General features: G+C 36.5%; 1 protein-coding gene across 3 annotated transcripts in view; it reads right to left on the minus strand.

Moving 5' to 3' along the window:
- Positions 1-24,809, minus strand: part of LOC136858279 (uncharacterized) — a 319,541-nt gene that overhangs the window by 52,778 nt on the left and 241,954 nt on the right. For all 3 annotated transcript variants that reach the window (XM_067137700.2, XM_067137699.2, XM_067137701.2), the window contains one exon: positions 674-907. In XM_067137700.2, the coding sequence (XP_066993801.2) occupies positions 674-907 (234 nt within the window). The remainder of the gene's footprint in view (positions 1-673; positions 908-24,809) is intronic.

The raw sequence follows: 24,809 nt of genomic DNA on the forward strand, positions 1-24,809 counted from the left end.
GAGGAACTAATGAGATGAAACAAATGTGACGTGAGTAAATAAAACTAACTATGCTTGCATCCGGGAGATAGTAGGTTCGAATCCCACTATCGGCAGCCCTGAAGATGGTTTTCCGTGGTTTCCCATTTTCACACCAGGCAAATGCTGGGGCTGTACCTTAATTAAGGCCACGGCCGCTTCCTTCCAACTCCAAGGCCTTTCCTATCCCATCGTCGCCATAAGACCTATCTGTGTCGGTGCGACGTAAAGCCCCTAGCAAAAAAAAAACTATCTACTTTATGTGTAGGCCTAAAAGACGTGCTCACTATTTATTGTCTTTTTACATTTAGAAATATTGCCTTCCAACAAAAATAGCCAGTATAACTCAAATACATTCATAAGTTTGTTAAAGAATAGTGTAGAATATTTACACGTATAATTTATAGCTCTTTATAGCCTAGAAGCCACAGGCTCACTGCACTAAATTTGAGGTTATCACATATTGGACCCCCCCCCCCCCCATGTTTTTGGGCTGTAAAGGTGGGGAAAAACAGGGGAGTCTAATGCATGAGTAAATATGGTATATGGTGATACACACTAAAACCTGCATTTTAAATACAGTTTTTAAAATTCTCAATAAGAGAGAGGTGTGAAAGTTCTTAAATAATTTTTTAGACTACAACATACCACATACCTGAAGTCACTTGCACCGTTCATCTTCAAGAATGCTTCCATGTTGGATCCTTGTTTGATGAGGTTATCCAAAGCCAAAAAGTTTTGATCATTGCTAACAAACTTAATGTGAGTGTCTGCCTGCAAATGTTTCTTCCTATCACTATAATTCACTTGGCATATTTCACAGTAACCAGACAAGGGAGCAGAACCACACTCCTCACTACGAATTCTGGGACGAACTGTCCGGGTCATCCTGAAACAATTCAGAACACTTCACAAAACATTCAGTTTATAACAAGTGATAACTAGGGCCACATACTGATGACCCAAAAAAGAAAAAACCAATGAAAATCTACCATACATATAAAATTAAGTTTTGTTTGTACATTGCTCAGAATTTAAAAAGAATGGAATTTCTGTATCGGTTGCGTCCACAATAACCAGGAAATGCACTTTTTAATTTTCCTCATCTCTGCCTTTCTGAATACATGTATCTACGTATGGGCATCACGAGAATATGGCTGTAGAGAATTTTATAAAAACCAGTTTGTAAAGTTGGGGAATAAGCCACTACAATACAATCTAGGCTATAAATAATTTTATTCGCGCTAAGTGAAATGGTACTTTAGGGGAAGGCACACTTGAAATTTAATTTTTAAATACCTAGGTTATTTGTCCTATCGAAAAGTATCATAAAGTGGGAAAACTTCGGCCATACAGGGTAACATCGGCCACTGACGAATAGCAACACTTATTTTCTCCAGCCTCCTAAACTGAAAAAGATGAACCACTTGCAACAACTAAAATGCACATACAATAGAATGCTCTATCAACACTCAGTAGTCCAAAGAACATTTGAGAACTGTTGAGTCAATCTATTTTTTTTTTTGCAGCACCGACTATTGTCTTATCTGGTAACAGCAGAAAAACAAACAGTTCTCTAGACCCAGCATTCGATTCTCCATTCCAGTGGTTTATGGGGTCAAAATGTAAGTATGTCTGGTAACTGATCAATACAATTTGATGCATTTTATTCAAACAGGGTTTTCAGGGAATAGTTTTCTGATAAAAGTTGTCCTCTTCCGGGGTAATGTTGCCCATTACATGCAACTAATCTCATGATTAGACCCGTATTGAAATTTGCTATAAATGCTTACAATATAGTGATTATTTGAATCCACCTATTCAATACAAATTGGTTTGTGTTGCTAGTTCATAATACTACAACACGAATTTACAGGGACATGTTTCGCTTTATTTACAAGCATCTTCAGCCTACATAATTGTCTCAAGGTTAAGACCTGTCATAATTGGATTGTTTTTACAAATTTTTTTGCTTGAGTATAAATCCATGTTTAGTAATAATATGTAAAAAACATAGGAATTATGTACACATTAAAAGTATGACAATATGAATTACAATGTTGAATTGACGTAACCCTTAATTCTAAAATACATTGACGTCCAAAACATAGCAAGTACAATTTAAAAATTTGGTTAAAATTGTTTTCACAATTACAATGTTGAATTGGAGTAACCCTTAATTCTAAAATAAATTGACGTCCAAAACATAGTAACTACAATTTAAAAATTTGGCTAAAATTGTTTTCACAATGCTGTAATTGATTGAATAAACTGTAATATGGCTTTAAATTTGAGTCATAAATATAAACTGAAGGTTAAAATATAGGAGCCATTTTTTCTAAAATCCATTGATTTCTGGAACACAGTAACTTGCACTGGAGATCACAATTATTAACCCAGACGCACGACGACACGACGGCCGATCTAGGGTATTCTGCTTTTTTATGCCCAGATGTTCTATTTTCTCATTTGTGACCTGTTGAAAGTAATCCCAATAGCTACATGGTAGTTCCTGGGATACTTTCAAATGCAAAGGGTATAGTATGTTGTTCAAGTACTCTTTTTTACGATAAACTACAACATTAATGAAATATCTGTGGGAAAAAAAAACCAATATTTTGTTATCCCTATCTTAAAGAATAACTACGTCAGACTAGTCAACAAACAACGTCATATACAGGCTACAGCGCAGACAGCGAACTTGCCTGACTCCGCCCACACACACGCTGAAACTTCCCCCACTTGTCCCTCCGCCCCCCTTACAACAGACAACACCAGAACCATTAGTACGAGATACAATACGCGACAGACAGCCAAGCAACTCACATCACAACCACCCCACAGCAGTAAGTAGATTTTAGAACTTATACTATATCACGTAAAGTTTCATTTCAACTAGAATTTTTAATTCAATTAATTAATTCATTCATTCATTCATTCATTCATTCTGACTTACAGATTTTGCCAACTTCATAAAAAGGGAAAGGAACCACCAACATTTACGACATTCAGAGTGAGAAAATTCCAGAACAGCAGTCACATCAGACAGGCCAGATTATGTTCAAGTCAATTAAAAAGTGGTTGAGTCATACACAAAGTGTATAAGCATTGCATATTAAAGCTTGTAATTTGAATTTGCATTTATAAAATATAAGGAAGTGCTGTCACTTACTATTTGGACTTAAAAGACATTCATATATAGCATATCTTACAATGTGTCAAATATCTAATGTTTTGTGCAAAAGGCAAATTTGTGCAATATTTTAATGCAACAACATAATATAATGCAAGAACTAAGGCCAACAGCTATGTTAGACTTTCAGTGTCACAAAGTACATTAGTCACACTTCATAACATTTTAATGTGAATATGTAAAATTGAATATGTAAAATTTTATTTAAGTCAACACGCAATTTAGTCTACTAAGTACATTATCATACTTTAATATTTTAATGTGAACATGTAATATAACATTTTATCAACATGCAACTTTAGTTAATTAGTATATTTTACTGGTAGCTCATTGCTATAACATTCACGAATATAAACAAAGCTCCCCTCAAATATGACTATACATTTGAAAAATGGGGCTTATTTCAACTGAATAGGCAAAACGCCTATGGTAAATATTTACACTCAATAAGCTTAAAGACAAATTCATTCCGCTACAATTGCATGTGTATATTAAGATATAAGCTTGTTTTGTCACAGTTTCGGTTATGATGTAATGTTTTAACATTTTTTAGGAAGAGTATAAAAAGTATTTTAAATAATATTGTTAAACAATAGAGTATGTCCTAAAGATCTTTATGAGGCATAAGGTGAAAATGCAAATAAGATTCTAATGTAGCTGAGGATGACCTTGTTAACAGGTCGAAACCGGTCCTAGACATGTGATATCCGCATTACATGTAAATAAAAAGTATTGATAAGTTGGAACTTTCTTTTCCTTTTGTGACAATTGGTAACTATCAATATGGAAAAATGAAATTTATAAATCAAGATGTTTGGCTATGTCGTGGATTAATTTAAATTCATTATTTTGATCTATTGTCATTGGGATATTAAAAGCTCTATATATCATGCTATAATAGGCTGCTCTTTTGTGTGTGTTAGGATGAATGAGTCATTTTTTATGGTATTTAAGGTGTGTGTGTGTTTCCTGTAGATCTTATAAGATAAAGTGGTTGTCGTATCTGGTTATTGTCAAGTCTAAGTAATTTAAGGTACGGTTATTTTCGGTTTCCTTAGTGAATTTAATTTGGGGGTCTAAAATGTTAAGTTTGTCTAGTATAGTATCTGCGTCAGTGGATCTATTGTCTATAATTACAAAGATGTCGTCAAGAAATATGCACCAAAAATATATACTATCTATTTTATTGATTGACGTGTGTTCTAGGGGGTCTATATATATTTCTGCTAATATTCCAAAGGCAGGAGATCCCATGGGTAGGCCTTGTTGCCGATATATGGTATCATGAAATCTGAAGTAGTTATTGTTTATGTCGAATTCACGTAGGTTCATGAATTCATCTATTTCTAGGGTGCTCAAATTGCTGTGGTTTTTAAAATTAGATTCTATTATTTTGATTGTTTGTTTAATGGGAATGTTCTTTGGTTCTGTTGCAAAAATCTATTGAGTTTTGTATTGTTTTGTTTGCTAAAAATGAATAATGCTTTTTCAAAAAATTTTGAATGAATTGCGATAGTTTATAGGTTGGACTGGCTCTATAGTTTATAATCGGTCTCATGGGTACATTTTCTTTGTGTATTTTAGGGTAGGCTTTTGCGGATGGTAATTGGGGGGTCATTGTTATAAGCTTTGCAGATTCTGTTTTGGTGAGAAGAATGTGTGTGTTCTTGAGTAGATTTTTAAAATTCCTTTGTATGTTGTTGGTTGGATCTCGGCGTTTTATTGAAACAGTGTTGTCTTGGAAACATGCCTTAGTCTTTGATATATATTCAATTCTTATCCATAATGACCGTAGTGTTGCCTTTGTCGGCTTTTGTTATTAGTAGATTGTTCTGTTGTATTTTGTTTTTGAGTTTGTTTAGGTTCGATTTATTGGTGGTATTCATGTTTAAGTTATTATTGTGAATGTGATTGATGTATTGTGGGATCTTTCTACTGATTTTATGTCTAACTTCGCCTCATATATCATATGGGATTTTCTGTAAAGCAAGTTCTGTTTCGGTAACAGTAGTTATAATATTCTGATAGGATGATGCAAACACAATTGGCGAACATACCAGGTATATTGCAGAAAAAACCAAGGTAACCTACGAGTACCAAAATGTGGTAGAAGACTTAACCCGTAGGTTACAAGAAAATTGTAAGATTGCAAGGAAAACCTTAATCCAAAATGAAGAAAAAGAGAAGCAGTGGTATGACAAAACACAGCACGAAGTAACTTTTCAAGTAGGCAATCAGCTACTGCTTAGGGAAGACATTACGGCGAGGACGGAGTTCCAAATTTTCCCAACCATATGGAGGTCCGTATGTGGTAGAGAAAGTTGAAGACGTGAATTGTCTCTTGAGAATTAATAAAAAAGGGGAAGATAATTAATAATTATAATGCTATTTGTTTTACGTCCCACTAACTACTTTTTCGGTCTTCGGAGACGCCGAGGTGTCGGAATTTAGTCCCGCAGGAGTTCTTTTACGTGCCAGTAAATCTACCGACACGAGGCTGACGTATTTGAGCACCTTCAAATACCACCGGACTGAGCCAGAATCGAACCTGCCAAGCTGGGGTCAGAAGGCCAGCGCCTCAACCGTCTGAGCCACTCAACCCGGCGGAAGATAATTAAAGTACATAAAAGTAGATTGAAATTTTACATTTAACTTGGGCCAAGATGATAAGAATAGGTTGGCTCCTATTTCGATCGCAGTGGATTTCACACCCCCCGTCCACTCCTACGATTATCTGGAACTATCGATGGTTGCTGGTAGGGTTAGTTGAAATACCCAGCCAAACCACGTAACCAAATATAGGCCAGAATAGAAATTTTAACTTGACATCAGAAGGAGCCTAGGGATTTTAGTATGCAGTGCACATTGCATGTATCTGTATGTACTTGTCAGATGGTTATGTACTCGCGAGGCCACAGTCCAGATGAAACCTCGCAATGTTAGGAGATCACGGTTCAATCCCAAATTTTCCTGTTTTATATATAGGAAAGCCCCTAAAAGTTAGAGAGAGATTAGAGACATTTACATAGTTAAAAGCTATAACTCGAATATGAAATGTGTCACTACAGTACATCAGTTGCAGATTTTCAAATTACCCGAATGAAAGCTTACAGATGTTTGTTGGCAGAGAGTAGGCTAGAAAAAGTGAGAGTGAATACCGTTCATCCTAGTGAGTTCAGTCTAGATAATGGAACACATCCATGGCCCTATGGCTAGATGTTTCAATGAATGAGCCCATTCCCTATGTCAGTAGTAGACAAGGTGTGATTCTATTTGCCCGTGTGGCATCGGGCAGGCACAAACAACACATAGACACTTGGAGATGTAGAGCGAAAGACACATGAAAAATAGTGCCACGGCTATTTCTGTCTCTCGTAGCAGGCGAGAAAATAATTCTCTCTTTTCCATCTTCTTCTTATGCTGTCTATCAAGGCAGATACAAGATATTTTCCTTTTACTCTTTTCATTTCCAAAAGAGCATGGGTGGCTCAATTGGTTGATTTAAGGGAGATACAATACCATTGGCTACACAAGGTTAGCAAACCCTCTCTATCTAAGTACAAATGAGTGCGTGCTCACTAACCTCTTCTGGTGAGAACCTCACTTACTTTTTTTGAATAGAAGCAGTGATGATGTAAGATGATTTGAGAAGCAGATTATTTCTATAGTAAACCACAGACGCATCTTAACCATTTTTTGATTGATAATGTGCCATTTCACTGTCATGAGAAGTTACGACCATGAGTAGAACAAAGATGGAACCCATGTATCTTGGAATAATTAACACCGAAAGATCTGAATCATACCGCATGTGAAGGCGAAAGTGCTCACATCAAGTGGGAGAGAAGAAGAAGTAAGATCCAGAAGGCAGTGAAAAGGATCGAACGGGAATATTGTTACTAACAATTATGAAAAAAAAAAAAAAAGAAAAAAACGAGATGGGATTGCTACCTAAAATATACGAGTTGAAGACGGAAGTAACTGCACCAGAATCTTAAGGACGTCACAACAAGAAATCAGCTCCACGGGATAAGGAAGGAGTTTTTAGAAGCAACATCGCGGATTGAACGGGAGACTAATAATTTCATTCAGCGATCTCCAAGAGACGTGAAGAGAGGAAAATAACAGCAACAAGCTTACGTCACTGCAATCCCTGCTGACGTACTTCACGATATTACCGAAGTGAAGAGTTACAAAGGGAATCCTACAATAACTCGAAATTGAGTGAAGAAGGAGAATTAATCATTTCAAATTTTAAAATTACATCACCCTAAGGAAAATATTCGACCAGTAAATCAACTCTTTCAGAGGGAACAATCTTCACATTAGACAGTTTCTCACAGTTATTCACAATGGAAATGCTAATTAATCTCATATGCCATTCTATTCCAACTAGACCACAGATGAACATGAAGCTCTAAGGAGATGATAAGCCAGACTGCCCAAATGGGTGCCACAGGATGACGTTGCCGACCGAGATGACTGAGCCCAGAGGAGGAATATGCGAATATTTCCCGTACACCCAGGGAAATAAGTAGCGACGGTTCAATATGTCCTGTCAGCTGGACATATGATGGCGACTGGAGCTGCTGAATTCAGATAAGTCTTACTTTTAAATCAGTGTAATAATGTTTGTATTCAACTGTAAATGTAGTATGATTTATTAATTTGTTCGGTGCGAAGTGATTAAACGACAAGAGAGGTGTGATAAATTAGAATAAAGGTGGATAGGTAATCTTCAGATGTGCATAACAAATCCTTAGATAGGTAGTCACTCAGTGATAAAAGCCTACGTTCGAAATGTGATCCATGTTGTGTGAAATTCTGAGTTAGTCAAAGTGACAGTAAGCTGTATGATACATAAAAGAGCGATATAGATACGTGTGTACATTGGTTATAGTCAATGAATGTCAAGTTAGGAACCAACAGTAGGATATGCTTGCTAGGTAAACAAATCTGTTTATGATAAATTGTGGTTATGACTGAATGAAGGTCATACTATTTGGAAATGTGTCCATGAACCGTAATTGAAAGAAATAAGGTCCACAATGGTAAGAAGTGAACCCGTGTTAGTAAGGAGACAGATAATGGTTTTGAAAGTATAATAGTAATATTTTAAGAGAAGTTGATATGTGATTGATGATTGAGAATAATGATAGTTATTGATTCTGCGCGAGGATGAACACGGTGACGTGGCTATACACTTAACGGTTTTCGTGTAGAGTTTTGCTAATTAGGAAATGAACGTGTAGCAATTTCATGTTCTGTTTATCTTACGAGCAAGCATGTAGAAATACAAATAAGATCTGAGTGACATCTGTTGGTTAGAACGCTCACTTGGTAGTGTCAACAAAATCTCAGTTAGGAGGACGAACTGAACACATGTGCTGTCACAAATTTTTTTTTCTTAATACCAATCTATTCTCAGACGAGAGGAACGTAGTAATTTCTTAGGCGTCATCCCATCACTGATGACTAAATGGAAATGTAGGAATGATATTTAACGGTCAAGTCTTCACACTATACTCCACTCTTGATAGCATATTTCAGACGAGACTAGTAGGGTAGTCATTAACAAGTATAATATCGCACCTATGTTTAGCTTAAAATGACGAGAGGATTTGGATCTTTAAATGGTATATGTGTCTTACTGGTTCTGATTGAACTTTTATGAGAACTACATTGATTTGAAAGGGGAACTTATCGGAATTCATGCAGAATAAAAAGGACATAGACAAAGAAGCATTAATATTCAACATTTAATTAAATTTTCAATGGTCATTATTCCATATCCAACACTGTGATTTAATTATGTATGGAAACATTAGGGAACTATCCTCCCAGATTAGCACCCATAGGTATTTATTAGTATGTTGAGAAGGATAGGATTATTCTATGGCAGTAAATGAATATGAGCTCCGAGGGAGAGCTAATAGTTAATTCAAACCTAATATGTAGTAGGGAAAAATTCCAATTCTTGAGATATGGTTATAAGTCTCAAAAATGCGTCCTGGATACCATGAGGAAGACACCCTCAGTCTATATTTTGCTTTTTGGAACTCATGTTGTAAATATTTCTTTCCTTTTCTTTGCTAGGGTGCACCCAGACAAAATAATTTTTCTTTTTTGTTACCCAGACCAATAATTTTTTTTCTTGTTACCCAGATAAGTTATTAACTATACAGATAAGTTTTTCTTTAGTTATCTAAGCAAGTTTTCAATTACTTATACGAAATTTTAATTACCTATGTTAGGAAAGCTTTCACCAATTTAAATATTCAAACATACTCGACTTCGTTTCAATCCATTAACTGAACGCTTTATTCCAATTTAATTATTGCTTTAAGGTCCTAAGAGGGAGAATTTGACATTTTCTTTTGGACTTATGGGTTTTAATTTGATAATTATGAGCTGGAGCATAATAGTATTCAACTTAATGATGGCCTATTCAGAACTTAATACCTTGCCATACATTGCATTCTGTCCCTGATTTTGTGGGCAAGCATGATCTGAGCACTTAACGTAATGAATACCAGTAGATCCATTACAGATGATGACAATATCAAACAGCTTTCACTTTAGAATGCATAGTGGGCGCTGGATGTGCCAAATACCGGTAGGTTTTCCATGAACATTACTTACATATATTTTTGCACGATACCGCCCTTTACTTCGATTCTTTTTTCCACCCAGAAATGTGGAAGTGCTGAATAAAGGAGTGATATAGAGCAATTAAAAGAAAAAAGGAAATGAGTAATTAAAAATTGAATGGAGAAATAGGTAGACTTATGAGGTTAAGTCCATGTTCCCTCGAAATAGGCCAAGTGAACAGTCGACCATACAATTTCCTTTACCAGATTTTTCTTTTTGTGGAGGATAGTCCAATATTCGAATTCTGGATTGAAACATTGTTATAATAAACAAATATAGAAAATGTTAAACAGTTCTTTCAATGTGTTTGTAGTATAGAGACCTAGATTTAAGTAAATGAGAGCGATAACATCTTGATAGCATAAGAATTAGAATAAGCAACATATGAAAGTCGTTTCTATAGGTGATTTAAGTCTTATTTGGCTCCGCATGGTATATCTTTCTCTGATTCGGAACTCAACACCCAAAATTATTGAACTGTTTAGTTGGAAAGGTCATAATTAAGCTAGCCTGGATATTATGCGTCCTTTCAGGGAGCCGGGAACGGCGCAATAAGGAACTATTATAAGAGAGATATCATTTATAAGTGAATGTGACAAACACTCTAGTGCATAGATTAAAAGCAAGGATTGACTGCCCAATCTCATTAATCTTGCATGTGGAGAACTTGCATCACTACTGTAGTATTCATATTTTTAGGGGATATGACATTACCATCATAGAGTCCGCTGAATAATTAATTGATTAATTAATAGTTGAGTATTGATATGGGAACGCAAACTCCCAGAGTATAGCAAGAAATTCTTTCAATCGCAAGTCATTTCCTTGGAGGTGCGACATGGAGACTTCCGCATGGAAAGTGGTTTGGGTCTTAACAGTCATTCACTTAATTACATGGAATTATCATGGCAGAAGCGTTAGATTTTCAAGTGTTACCATATGAGAAAACCCCAGGAATATACTTTAAAGATCAAGGAGATAAGGCTATATCCACGATAGATTGAAAACTAGTTACTTACGAGAATGTAAGTAAATTAGATGATGCATAGAGAGTTGTTAAACAAAACATAGAAAAAACACAAACACTGTGTTATCAATTACCATAAGAATTAAACCACACATGTGTACATGACATACAGTTAGAAATTAATCGTTTCCATAAAACACAAGAATTAAAAGATGTAATTAAACAGTTTACTCAGAGTACAGAGAAACATGGGATATTTAGCTACATTGGCACTGTGTCAAAATCAATATTCGGTATTTTAGATCAGGGTGACATTGATTTTTATCAAGGGAAGATATCTGAATTAGAAAAAGAACAGATATCCATGTTAACGATAGCTAGGGAACAGATGACAGTAGTTAAGTCTACATTACTATCTATGAACTTTTTATGATGTAACAGCCAACAAATTAAAACTGAATCAGAATTTGGAATATATTCAAAATTTTCTTCAGAACGAGACAAAGTTAACAAAGACATTCATACTGTTAGAAATTGAGATAGCTGTCAACAGGTGCTTAATCGAGATAGAGAATCTTTTATCACAACTGCATGAGCAGTACCAAGTGGTTGCTATTGGAAATATGTATGCTCAAGTAGGAGTAACACATATGCAAATTTTGAGCCCTGTTGAGATGATAAAGGCATATATGAAATCACAAGAACAGTTTCCATTTGGAATGACCGTATCATTTAAGCTGCGTACAACTCAAGCACAATTGATTTATAAAATTGTAGATCTTTCTTCTTCTTCTTCCATTCCCTTTTCCAGATTCTTTCTGGGTAGGGTAGTGTACTAAAGCCCTCCACCTTACTTGATCTTTCCACCATTCCTCTTCTAGTACTTCATTACTATCAACTCCTCTACTTGCAATACAGTCCACAACAGTGCTCCATCTTCTTTCCAGTCTCTGTATCCATGAATGTTCTCTTTCGTATTCTCTCTCCTGGCATTCTCATCATTAGGGTGTGGAAGTTTAAGACTTAAAAGTACAAAATATACAAGAAAATATGCCCTAAAACTAGCTAAATATGACCTAAAAAACTATAAAATATGACATGAATTTTTGGGATAAGTATGGTAGAGTATCACTAACATACAATAAACGTCTTAAGTGCCAAAACGTGATCAGTGATAATACACCAGACCCATTTAATCATACAAACTGACAGAGAGCTACAGTACGTTAAAATTTTCAAAATTCACTCAGTATCATAGCCTTGAGATGCAGTTCTTGCTCGGTTTTCCTGAAAAAAGTACTAGCATACCTCTTAGGGCCAATTGTAAAAACCGTTTGATCTTAGATAAGAGACGAAATTGATCTCGGTGCACGCTAAACTCTGACATTTGTATTGTATAAACGTTAATCTGAGATCAATTCGCACTGAAGTAAGATCAACTTTCACTGGAGATATTTCTACGATCAAACTCTTTGATCTTAGTTCAAGGAGTTGTTTTCTACTTCAGATACAAGAACAGACGATTGTTAATAAAATTATTACCTATGTTATTACGATAAATGGTAAAAATATACACTGAGGTCTAACTTCGGGAGCGGCGATGCAGTGCTTATCATTGGTGGGACGAACAACGTAGCTCACGACGATGCCAAGAATGTAAGATCACAACTTAAAAAATACACTAGGGAAGCTGACTCACACTAACATCCTTGTAGTGAACGTGCCCCACAGGCATGATTTAAGTAGAGACTTGTGTGTGAACATTGAAGTGGACAAGATCAATACAGATAATGTTAAAATTTATAAACATTTTCGGAATACTCAGGTTATTGAATGCAGCAGTTTCGAGAGACACTGTTATACAAAACATGGTCTCCATATAAACAATTCAGGTAAACGAAAAATTGCTAATATTGTTAACGATTTTATTAATCATAAGATATATATACTTTGAAAAATGCAACTCCCTTAGGTTATAATACACATCAGGAAAACTAGTAGAAAGTAGCTGTTCTTCAAGCTGGCTCAGTCAACTAGAAAATGTTGTTTTGTTTGAGTCATAAGTCCATAGACTGGTTTGATGCAGCCCTCCATGCCACCCTATCCTGTGCTAACCTTTTCATTTCTACGTAACTATTGCAACCTACATCTGCTCTAATCTGCTTGTCATATTCATACCTTGGTCTACCCCTACCGTTCTTACCACCTACACTTCCTTCAAAAAGCAACTGAACAAGTCCTGGGTGTCTTAAGATGTGTCCTATCATTCTATCTCTTCTTCTAGTCAAATTTAGCCAAATCAATCTCCTCTCACCAATTCGATTCATTATCTCTTCATTCGCGATTCGATCTATCCATCTCACCTTCAGCATTCTTCTGTAACACCACATTTCAAAAGCTTCTATTCTCTTTCTTTCTGAGCTAGTTATCGTCCATGTTTCACTTCCATACAATGCCACGCTCCACACGAAAGTCTTCAAAAACATCTTTCTAATTCCGATATCAATGTTTGAAGTGAGCAAATCCCTTTTCTTAAGAAAGCTCTTCCTTGCTTGTGCTAGTCTGCATTTTATGTCCTCCTTACTTCTGCCATCATTAGTTATTTTACTACCCAAGTAACAATATTCATCTACTTCCTTTAAGACTTCCTTTCCTAATCTAATATTTCCTACATCACCTGCCTTCGTTCGACTGCACTCCATTACTTTTGTTTTGGACTTATTTATCTTCATCTTGTACTCCTTACCCAAGACTTCATCCATACCATTCAGCAACTTCTGGAGATCTTCTGCAGTCTCACATAAAATAACAATATCATCGGTAAATCTCAAGGTTTTGATTTCCTCTCCTTGGACTGTGATTCCCTTGCCAAATTTCTCTTTGATTTCCTTTACTGCCTGTTCTATGTAAACATTGAAAAGGAGAGGGGACGAACTGCAGCCTTGCCTCACTCCTTTCTGGATTGATGCTTCTTTTCCAAAGCCCTCGATTCTTATCACTGCAGACTGATTTTTATACAGATTGTAGATAATTCTTCGTTCTCGGTATCTGATCCCTATCATCTTCAGAATCATAAATAGCTTGGTCCAATCAACATTATCGAATGCCTTTTCTAGATCTACGAATGCCATGCACGTGGGCTTGTCCTTCTTGATTCGATCCTCTAAGATCAGACGTAAAGTCAGGATTGCTTCACGTGTTCCTACATTTCTTCTGAAGCCAAATTGATCTTCTCCCAACTCAGCTTCAACTTGTTTTTCCATTCTTCTGTAAATAATACGCGTTAAAATTTTGCAGGCATGAGATACTAAACTAATGGTGCAGTAGTTTTCACACCTGTCAGCACCGGCTTTCTTGGGAATAGGTATAACAACATTCTGCCGAAAATCAGATGGGACTTCTCCTGTCTCATACATCTTGCACGCTAAATGAAATAACCTTGCCATGCTGGTTTCTCCTAAGGCAGTCAGTAATTCAGAGGGAATGTCATCAATTCCAGGTGCCTTGTTCCTATTTGGGTCACTCACAGCTCTGTCAAACTCTGACCTCAAAATTGGGTCTCCCATTTCATCAGCATCAACAGCGTCTTCATGTTCCAGAGCCAAATTATCTACATCTTTACCTTGATACAACTGTTGGATGTGCTCCTGCCATCTTTCTGCTTTGTCTTCTTTCCCTATAAGTGGCTTTCCATCTGTGCTCTTAATATTCATACACCTAGATTTCCTTTCTCCAAAGGTTTCCTTGATTTTCCTGTATGCAGCATCTACCTTTCCCAGGACCATACAGCCTTCGACATCCTTGCACTTCTCCTTCAGCCATTCTTCCTTAGCTATCTTGCACTTTCTATCCACTTGATTCTTTAATCGCCTGTATTCTTCTCTGCCCTCTTCATTTCTAGCATTCTTCTATTTTCGTCGTTCATCAATCAGGTCTAGTATCTCCTGAGTTATCCACTGATTCTTAGTTGATCTTTCTTTCCTTCCTAACATTTCTTCAGCAGCCCTACTGACTTCATTTTTCATGACTCTCCACTCTTCCTCTATAGTGTTTCCTTCAGCCTTTTCATTTAGTCCTTTTGCAACATGTTCCTTGAAACAATACCTCACACTCTTTTCTTTCAACTTGTCTAGATCCTATCTTTTTGCATTCTTTCCTTTCTTCAATTTCTTCAACTTCAGATGGCATTTCATGACCAACAAGTTGTGGTCAGAGTCCACGTCTGCTCCTGGGAAAGTTTTGCAATCCAACACCTGGTTTCTGAATCTCTGCCTAATCATAATGAAGTCTATTTGATACCTTCCAGTGTTTCCAGGTCTCGTCCACGTATACAGCCGTCGTGTGTGGTGTTTGAACCAAGTATTGGCAAGGACTAAATTATGATCAGTGCAGAATTCAACCAGCCGACTTCCTCTTTCGTTCCTTTGTCCCAATCCAAATTCTCCTACTGTACTACCTTCTCTTCCTTGGCCTACCACTGCATTCCAGTCTCCCATCACAATTAGATTCTCGTCACCTTTTACATATTGTATTAAATCTTCTATCTCCTAATATATTCTTGCTATTTCTTCATCATCCGCTGAACTAGTAGGCATATAGACCTGGACTATTGTGGTGGGCATTGGTTTGGTGTCCCTGCATTTCCCCTGTTTGATTTTGTGTTCATAATTCGGTAGTCGCCTGACCAAAAATCTTGTTCTTCCTGCCAACGTACTTCACTTATACCAACTACATCTAACTTTAGCCTATCCATCTCCCTTTTCAGATTCTCTAACCTACCACGATTCAAACTTTTAACATTCCACGCTCCGACTCGCAGAATGTCAGTATCCATCTTCCTGATGATCGCCCCCTCTCGTGTAGTCCCCACCCGGAGATCCGAATGGGGGACTAGTTTACCTCCGGAATATTTTACCTGGGAGGAAGCCATCATCAGTACATCATTCATACAGAGAGAGCTGCATGTCCTCGGGAGGTAGTTATGGTTGTAGTTTCCCGTTGCTTTGAGCCGCATAGCAGTATCAACACAGCTAAGCCCTGTTGAGTATTATTACAAGGCCGTATCAGTCAATCATCTAGACTGCCGCCCTTGCAACTACCGAAAGGCTGCTACCCCCCTTTCGATGAACCATTCGTTAGTCTGGTCTCTCAACAGATACCCATCCGATATGGTTGCACCTGCGGCTCGGCTATCTGCATCATTGGGACACGCAAGCCTCCCCACCACGGCAAGGTCACATGGTTCGCAGAGGAGGTAGAAAGTGTTATGAATTTTAAGAGGCCGTGTAAACCAATACTAGCATCTGTGACCGAATCAGATCGGTCATCAAATCAAACCATAATAAAAGATAGTTTAGTAAGTAGCCAAACTCAAGTAATGTTATTCTCCTGTTCATAAAATACCAGTACATGAAACGTCAGGTCAGAAATCTCCACCAATAATGAGTGATACAAAAAGAAGTTGCTGAGAGGTAAATGGCATCCAAACGAAGGATAGCAAGGGTAAATCTCTCAATTTATTTCAAGTGATGTCCAATGCATTAGAAATAAGTTGTTGTTAGAATTAGAACACTTTTGCCAAACCGAGAAAGTTGATGTGATTTGTGTATCGGAGCATTGGCTTTCTGAAAATAAAGTAGAATATTTTGTGCCCCATGGATATACTGTTGCAGATATGTTTTGTAGCAGTAAAAAGAAAAATGGGCGAGCTGGGAGTTTAGTTAACACTTCGGTGGTCGCGCGGATCACAATTGTGGAATCGGAATCAAGAGTAAAATCAAAAATAACAATATCATAGTCACAAAAGCGGACAAAGGTCCCACAACGGTTCTAATGAATAAAGAAGAATACATTAGCAAAACCGAAGATTTCTTTTCCGCTGAATCCTCCTGTAGTAACAACAGCAACAGTAGCCACACCTACAACGCCTCCTAGCACTGCATCCCTTCCATTGGCCGACAACTCCCGTAACGTACCGCCTCCCCTCCCCTTCCCGCCTCGACGTTCGCATTCATACAACACACGTAGCAGCAAATCAGTGACCATCAAACCTCTGTAAACAACCAAGGGACTATTCTCCCCTCAATTAATACATGGGTAAGCGCCTTCTGTTATTATTTCCTTACAGTAGTACAGCTTTTAAATTCCAGCAAATGACACACATACTATTCTTCTTCTTGTTTTTTTTTTTTTTTTTTTTTTTTTTTACACACGATACACCCGATTTATATTATTTCACCTAGGAGATCAGTAGTTCTCCATTTGAAGCCCAATATTATCACTACTACACAAAATATAATAATGTTTGAAACACAACACAAGGAAGTTCCATAAGGTTATTTACGCCGATCCAGACGACGTTTTATCATCAGTGCAGTTCGTTTTTCAACCAATATGTGTGATTTTAGCATTCCTCATTATGTTTATTTTAAAAAACAACATCATAGTTAATTACAAGAGCTCACCCTTATGTGAATAACTGTTTTTAATCATAAACAGTCTAATACAATTGAGCGAAGATTATTATGGTCATTGATTTATACGAACATTTAATCAATACATATTGTAGTAACATTTCATGTCATTCATTCCACTTACATTTTAAGCAATTTTAATGATCAATATTTGTTTTACTAGACATAATATAATCTTTATTGTTAAAATTCGTATTTTATCAATGTATATCAGATGTTTTTTCGTTATATATACCAGGATCAGGGCCCTGACCCACCATGGATTATGTTATCTATAGCTGATGATGCTCACTAAGATTGAGCGAAACATGTCCTACTTGTAATTAAATGGTTTTATCCTAAATATAAAGGACTATTGTGTATTGGAAAGGTGGTTTTATTAATATAATAACTTATCACAATTGTGATCTGTACTTTCTTTGTGATATAATACTATATGTTACGGAGATATCCGTGGTAGTTAGAGGTGAAAGAAGGTGTGGGCAGGAATAGGTCTCAACTACAAAATTAAAGTTAATTTAAAACTTTAACAAAGGTTATATTTTCAAAGCTTAACAATGATGACATAGAAAATGTAAACTTAACAAGTCAACAACAAGCCAAAATCAGGTACAAAGAAATCACAAGATTTAGGGGGTTATTACAAGATCTGGGCTTCGAGCCCCAAATATAATTTCTGAGCTCTCAGCTCACAATAACAAAGTACCAAAGGGCAGAACACCCTTAATTACAAGGAGCATTAGCTCCCAACTTTACATCTCAAGCCTCTCTAAGGCACTTTTACCACAACACTATAAAGAGCTGTCCCGCTCTCGATCTTTCAAGCCTATAAAGGCAATAACGGACTCTTTACACAACCTGCCATCAAGGCATAATAAAGAAACAGGGGTATATCATACCCAATCTACTGGTCCTTCGCAGGAAGGAAAACAAACGGGTAAAGTAAATGGCCCAAAATACAAAATTGAATGGAGGCGATAACTTGCACTCCTACACCAAGTTTTTGTCTAAAACCTATGTGGCGCTAGGCCGATCATACAGGGGCTAATCCCAAGCTAGGGAGGTGACACGTATGAGAAAACTTTACCACATTAAAGAAGAGAAGACGGTTATGAAAACATAGTAACCTCCTTTTTCAAAAATGAAGGGGAGTTCGAGAGGGTGAAGCACTCTCTATCCCCACTTTACAGATTTGTAATTCCCCACTTTACAGATTTGTAATTTATAGACAGACAGAAAAGAATTTACATTTTAAAAAAGTAGGTTACATGCTAAAGGTTTCGAACCCTCCCCGAGAGTTAAACTACTGAGCTAGCAAGAAATGAAGATGTTAACAGGCCATTTCCTTGTAGATGAACTGCTGCTTGAAGAAAGAGGCGCTTCCCGCCCCCTGCTACATATTCACACACTAAGAAAGATGTTACTGAAGTGGCACCGAGACAAGAAAATCAGCATTAATACACAAGACGAGGAAGAAACACCTAATTGGTAGAAAATTAATTACGTAAATTCATGATTGGTTACATTCAAAACGGGCGGAAAGAAAGGATTTATATTGCCAACCCACAAACCACAGAACAAAATTTAGTAAAAATAAAACTTAGGAATACAATATTTCTTCAAGAAAGTTCATTCCATTGCACCAGAGTGTGTTACCATAGTTTTGGTAGAGACATCTGTTAGAGAATGTCCAAACTTCTTGATGCGGAGCAAACACACACAAATCAAAATAAACACAGTTCAGAACACTTCAAAATTACCAAATTTACAGTAGTGACATCTTCCGAGAAACCGTTGAGTTAATACAGTTTGTTAAAGTTCAGGCTTTCTCCTGTAGAGAAGTTTCAACTGGCGCAATATTTGAATTAGCGGCGTGGAGGTGTACCACCCGGTACACTATATATACTATTTATTCAATGAATATGATTATGCATTACGAAAAGAACTTTCTTTTCTGTACAATATATTATGCATGCATTTAACCCTTTCAATCCCTGACCTCACAACTGTGTGGGTACGTATTTTTATTTCTTACTAAATGAAATCCTAGACCACACAATTGTGTGGGTCCTATTCTGAGAGAATGACAGTCATGAGAATTTTTTTTACCATTTTCACTTAGCTATTTGATCATATTAGCCTAATAAATTATATGATCCATTTACTTTGGCTGAAAAATGCTCAGGATTGAAAGGGTTATAAAAAATTCCTGAAAAATTACTGGACATTGTGATTTGTCTCACTCCCTCCATCATGTTTATGGGGTACCTCACTGTCTGGTTCATTCAGCCATCGAGTTATATTCTCATAGTCATCAATTTTGTACTTATATACCAATAATTAATATAAACTCATAAAACGGAGTAGATATATGCACATAAACAGAGATTAGACACCGTAATAAGAAAACGAACAAAGTCAAAAGAAGTCACGCTAGTGGTCGCACGGATCACAGTTGTGATCTACAAGAATAAATTGCTTTATAACCCAACAACAATCAGTCAAGGTTAGCAGACTACTGCATTATCAGAGAGGGGATGGGCCACGAGGAAGGTACACAGATGATCAAGTTCAACAGTCATACCAAAAAACAGGAGCGAAAAAAAAAAAAAAAAAAAAAACCCAGCTGGATCACTATTGTGATCTGCGTGACCACTGGAGTGTTAAGAGAGTGATTTAAGTTTGTAAAAATTGATTTAATTCAATATTGTGTGGAGTTAGAGGGAGAATTTAGTTGTGTGAAGCTGACTGATCATAATTTGATAATTGTTAGTTTGTATAGATATTCAAATACCGATGCTTATGTATTTCTTATGAATTTTGAATTAGTAATAGAAAGAATTTTGAAGTTTAAGGCCAAAGTTCCTGTTTGTGGGGAATTTAACATAGCTATGGCATATTCAGATGGGCAGATTTCTAGAAATTTTCTGAATTTACTAAGAACTCTAATTTTAACTTGCATAAACAAGCTACCTACACGTAATAATGAAGGCTTGGATAATATTATTGTAAATTTTTCGAAAGATTTGTATAAACTTAGACTTGTTGGTGGGGGTTTTGCAGATCACGACCCCTTGCTTATATCATCATACTTAACCAGCCTGACATAGTTTATAATGACGAACCTGTTCTGATGTGGGTAAAAAGTCAAGATTATTATATCAACATATTTATTGAAAACCTGAAACAAATTAACTGGGGCTTTGAATTTGAATTACAAATGGGAAAAAATGATATTGAAACTGTATTTGGAAACTTTTTAGATAAATTGGTTGAATTGTGGCATTTATGTTCACCACTGGTTTGTCATAATGGTAAACTTTAAAGCAAGAAGTTGAACTGGTATACTGATGAATGGACTCAGTATAGAGAAAGAATGCTTTTGCTGTATAGAATTTATAAAAGCTCTTGTCAAGGAGGAACCGAGTAGAATGGCGTGTGTAAAGCTTATCTCAATTGTAAAAAGTTATCCACACCAAAACTTTAGCTTGTGAAAAATATATTGAGAATGCACCCAACAAATGCAAGGCAGCATGGGATGTTATACAAGAAAACATCGCTACTCAAACTCAAGACACATTTCTTGATCCGGAAGAACTGAATAATTATTTCTTAAACTCTGTAAAAGAAATCGGAGATCTAATTAAGGCAAAAGGTACAGCTGCGAGTGACTTTTTTCACAATCAACCCCCTTGCCGAAACACTTTCCATTGGGTTGAAATCACATCTGATGAAGTAACTAAAGTTAGCTTAAAATTATCAAACTCTAAGAGTATGGATTGTTATTGGTTATCTAATTACAAGAGTATGGATTGTTATTGGTTATCTAATTACATCATTAAAAGAATAATACATATGGTTTCTGAACCTCTAGCTTTAATTTTTAATACGTGTTTAGAGTTTGAAGTTTTTCCTGATCTACTTAAAATTTCTGAAGTTATTCCGTATTTAAAAGTGGGGACAAAGAATTTCTTCAGAACTATCGTGCAGTCTCAATTGTTCCAATAATTTCCAAAATATCTGAATCATTTTTGTACAATCAACTTAGCAACTATTCTGAAACTTACAATCTCCTATCCGACTATCAGTTTGGGTTTTGACAAGGTAAATGTACGACTACTGCTGTTCTTGAAATTGTTAATCAGATATTAACAGCTTTTGAAAACAAGCAGGCGATCTCTTTGGTGTTATGTGATCCAAGTAAAGCTTTTGATTGTATTAATCATGAAATTTTACTTGCAAAGCTTGAGATGTATGGTGTCGAGTATCTCTCACCGATCATAATTAAGTCATACTTAAATAACAGATATCAGTTTGTCTCAATTAAAAATAGGTATTCCACTTTGAAGAAAGTTAAAACTGGTGTGCCACAGGGCTCTGTCCTCGGTCCATTTTTGTTCATTCTGGCAGTGAATGATTTACCGCAAAATGTCAAGTGTCATGCTCTTATATTGTATGCGGACGATACATCGCTAATTACAAATCACCAGAGCATTTCAGGTTTGAATCAGATGTCACAGGAAGCTCTTGCTACTGCAATGCATTGGTTTTCATCCAATAGGCTGTTGTGCAATCAGGATAAAACTCAATTTCTTACACTAGGATTATCCAAAGATATTGAAAGTCAGTCAGTCAAACTTCTGGGATTTTATACCGATGCCAAATTGAATTGGGAAACTCACATTTATCATGTTTGCAAAAAAATATCATGTGTGGCCTATTTGATATGGAAAATGAGGGATTTAGTTCGCAGCAACTACCTAAGGATGGCATATTTAGGTCTCTTCTAGTTACACACTATGTATGGACTGTTATTATGGGGGCATTCTTCTCTTGTATATAATATTCTTCTAATACAGAAAAAGGTTATCCGAACAATGTGTAGGGCTGGTGCAACTGACCATCGTCGACCTGTCTTCATCAACTTAAAATACTGACAATTATAAACTTGCATATTTATATATCTTTGACATATGTTAAAAACAACATAAATGAATTCAGTACTAGGGAAAACATTCACCTTCATGATACTCGGGGCAAAGCAGACATTGACATCCCAATTCACAGGCTGCCAAAAACTGCTCACTCGCATAAAATTAGTTGTTTAACCCCTCAGTGTCGCAGCCGTTTAAAGAGCTTCCTACCCCGCGGCCGGATGAGATTTCAACTACGCGCGACTGAAATACATTGATTCAGCGTTACTACTACTATAAGAGTAGCCCGATATTCACAAATAAGATAAGATAACTGCTCAATTTTTGTCCCTGTGACTTGTCTAAATATTATTGGAGAATCTAGGAATCATAATTCACTGTTGAAAATTTCCCTTTGACCTGTATGCGTATCTATAATCTCCTACACGAAATTTCCAAGTACTGGTTCCTCCTCATCGTCACTCTCATCATTTACCACTGCATCGGCCACAGCCACATCATCTATTTCATTATCACTACTGCTAATACTGCCACGACTACTTCCGACTAAACTTTCATTTGAATTATACAATATTTCAAGCACGTTACTCTCAGCAGGAGCTAGCCATTGAGCGCGGTGCGTCACACAAGCTGATGAAGCTGCAGCGGGACCGAAAACGGCAGGATGAATCTAAATGAGGGGAATAACATTTATGACGAATCAAACCAACTCGATACATATTTCAGATTAAAAGGTCGACACATCGTCTTTCAAACGAGATATATACCCTGCACAACTGCTTCTCGTGTCGTATGACAGAAAGCAGCACTAACTGATGCCTACACAGAGCACTCGTGGAGAGTTACGAAAAGACTACAAGCTGAGAAATAAGGACAAATATAATAAATAAACCGCACTCTTAATACAAAATTAGAGCAAAGAACATCACACGAAAAGCCAAACTTCTCAGATCATCATTTCTTTATTTTATTCTGTGGAAAAGAATGAAGCAAACGGACTATTAAAAAAGCAGGGATTGGTGCTCAGACATAATTAACATACACTTATCCTTGCAAAAGCAACTACACTTTAACGATTTTCAATTCTTATTTAGAACACTGATAAACCCGAAAATGTCTTCTTGGAAACAAAACAATTTGCATATCCATAACACCAAAACTCTTCGCACTATAGCCATAAATGCGAAACCATGTATGGGTCTATACCACGTATAGAGGTCGGCGGCTACGGAAGAAAAGGTGGTCTATACCACGTATAGAGGTCGGCGCTGAGGGGTTAATAGTATTTAATAAATTAACACATTCTGCACAGTCCACTCCTTTAAGTAATTTTAAAAGAAAAATGTATGATTGGGTAACAGAAAATCCATTTTATAATACTTCTGAATTCTTAGAAATGCATAATATTAATATTATATTTAATAAAAGGTGTATGTTCATTTAGCCTTAGTAATATTAAGTACTAAATTGTTATCAGTTGACGAAGCCTATTTCATTGTATATGGTCAATGGCAAATAAAGATTCTTGATTCTTCACACATTGCTAGCTATCATTGTTGTCCGTATAGGCAATATTACGCTTCTTTTACTGCAGTGTAATGAAATCATTTTAAAACATAACCTCGATAAATTGCTTATGTTATTACCTTATCTCGTTCATATTGTACAGATGTCTGATTACTCTGATTTCTCGGATATATCTTTTGATGATGAAAATGAATAATTTTGTCAGGCTCCCCGTGTGTTCTGCGAAAGAGGAAATACAATGAATGAACTAAGTGATAAGAAGTTTAAACTGAGAGATCGCTTGGGAAAAGATACCGTGGAACACCGAGAACTCAGGTTGCATGTTATGCTATTTAAACTTACCAAGAGAAACAAACCTTTGTCTGCAATGCACATGTTATAACCAATTTTGAGATTCCTTGCCACGGGAAGTTTTCTGTTAGTCGTTGGTGATTGACTGCATGTAGATGCAGCGACAGACTGCAGAACCATTCATCGTGTATCTAATCTTATTGCTGCACTTAAACACGAGTTTATCAAAATGCCTTCTGAACAAATTGACACGAGGAAAATCATGAGTGATTTTTTCGATGTACAACACTTCCCTGGTGTTCTAGGCGCTATAGATTGTACCCACATACCTATAATATCTCCTAGGGTGATAACACAGGAGCAGAAGTTTATAAGAATCATCATGGGTGGTTTATGTTAAATGTTCAAGTTATTTATGATGCTCGGCTCAGGTCCTTAAATATCGTAGCAAGATGGCTAGGATCTGCTCATGATAGCAATATCTTCATTAATTTATGAGTTTACGCTCAGTTCGAAACACGAGACATTCCAGAAGGCTAACTCCTGGGAGAAAATTGCTTGTCCTTTTTTTAGAATTGGCTTTACGTTGCACCAACACAGATAGGTCTTATGCTGATGATTGGATAGGAAAGGCCTCGGAGTGGGAAGGAAGCAGCCAACTTGCCCGGTACGATTTTAACTAGGGCATCCTCGTCCCCCTTTGAAAAATTAGAACGGTCCTTTTTCTGCTTAATTTCAGTCATTTTTTCTTTCTT

Source organism: Anabrus simplex, chromosome 1 (assembly GCF_040414725.1).
Source record: "Anabrus simplex isolate iqAnaSimp1 chromosome 1, ASM4041472v1, whole genome shotgun sequence".
NCBI classification, from domain to species: domain Eukaryota; kingdom Metazoa; phylum Arthropoda; class Insecta; order Orthoptera; family Tettigoniidae; genus Anabrus; species Anabrus simplex.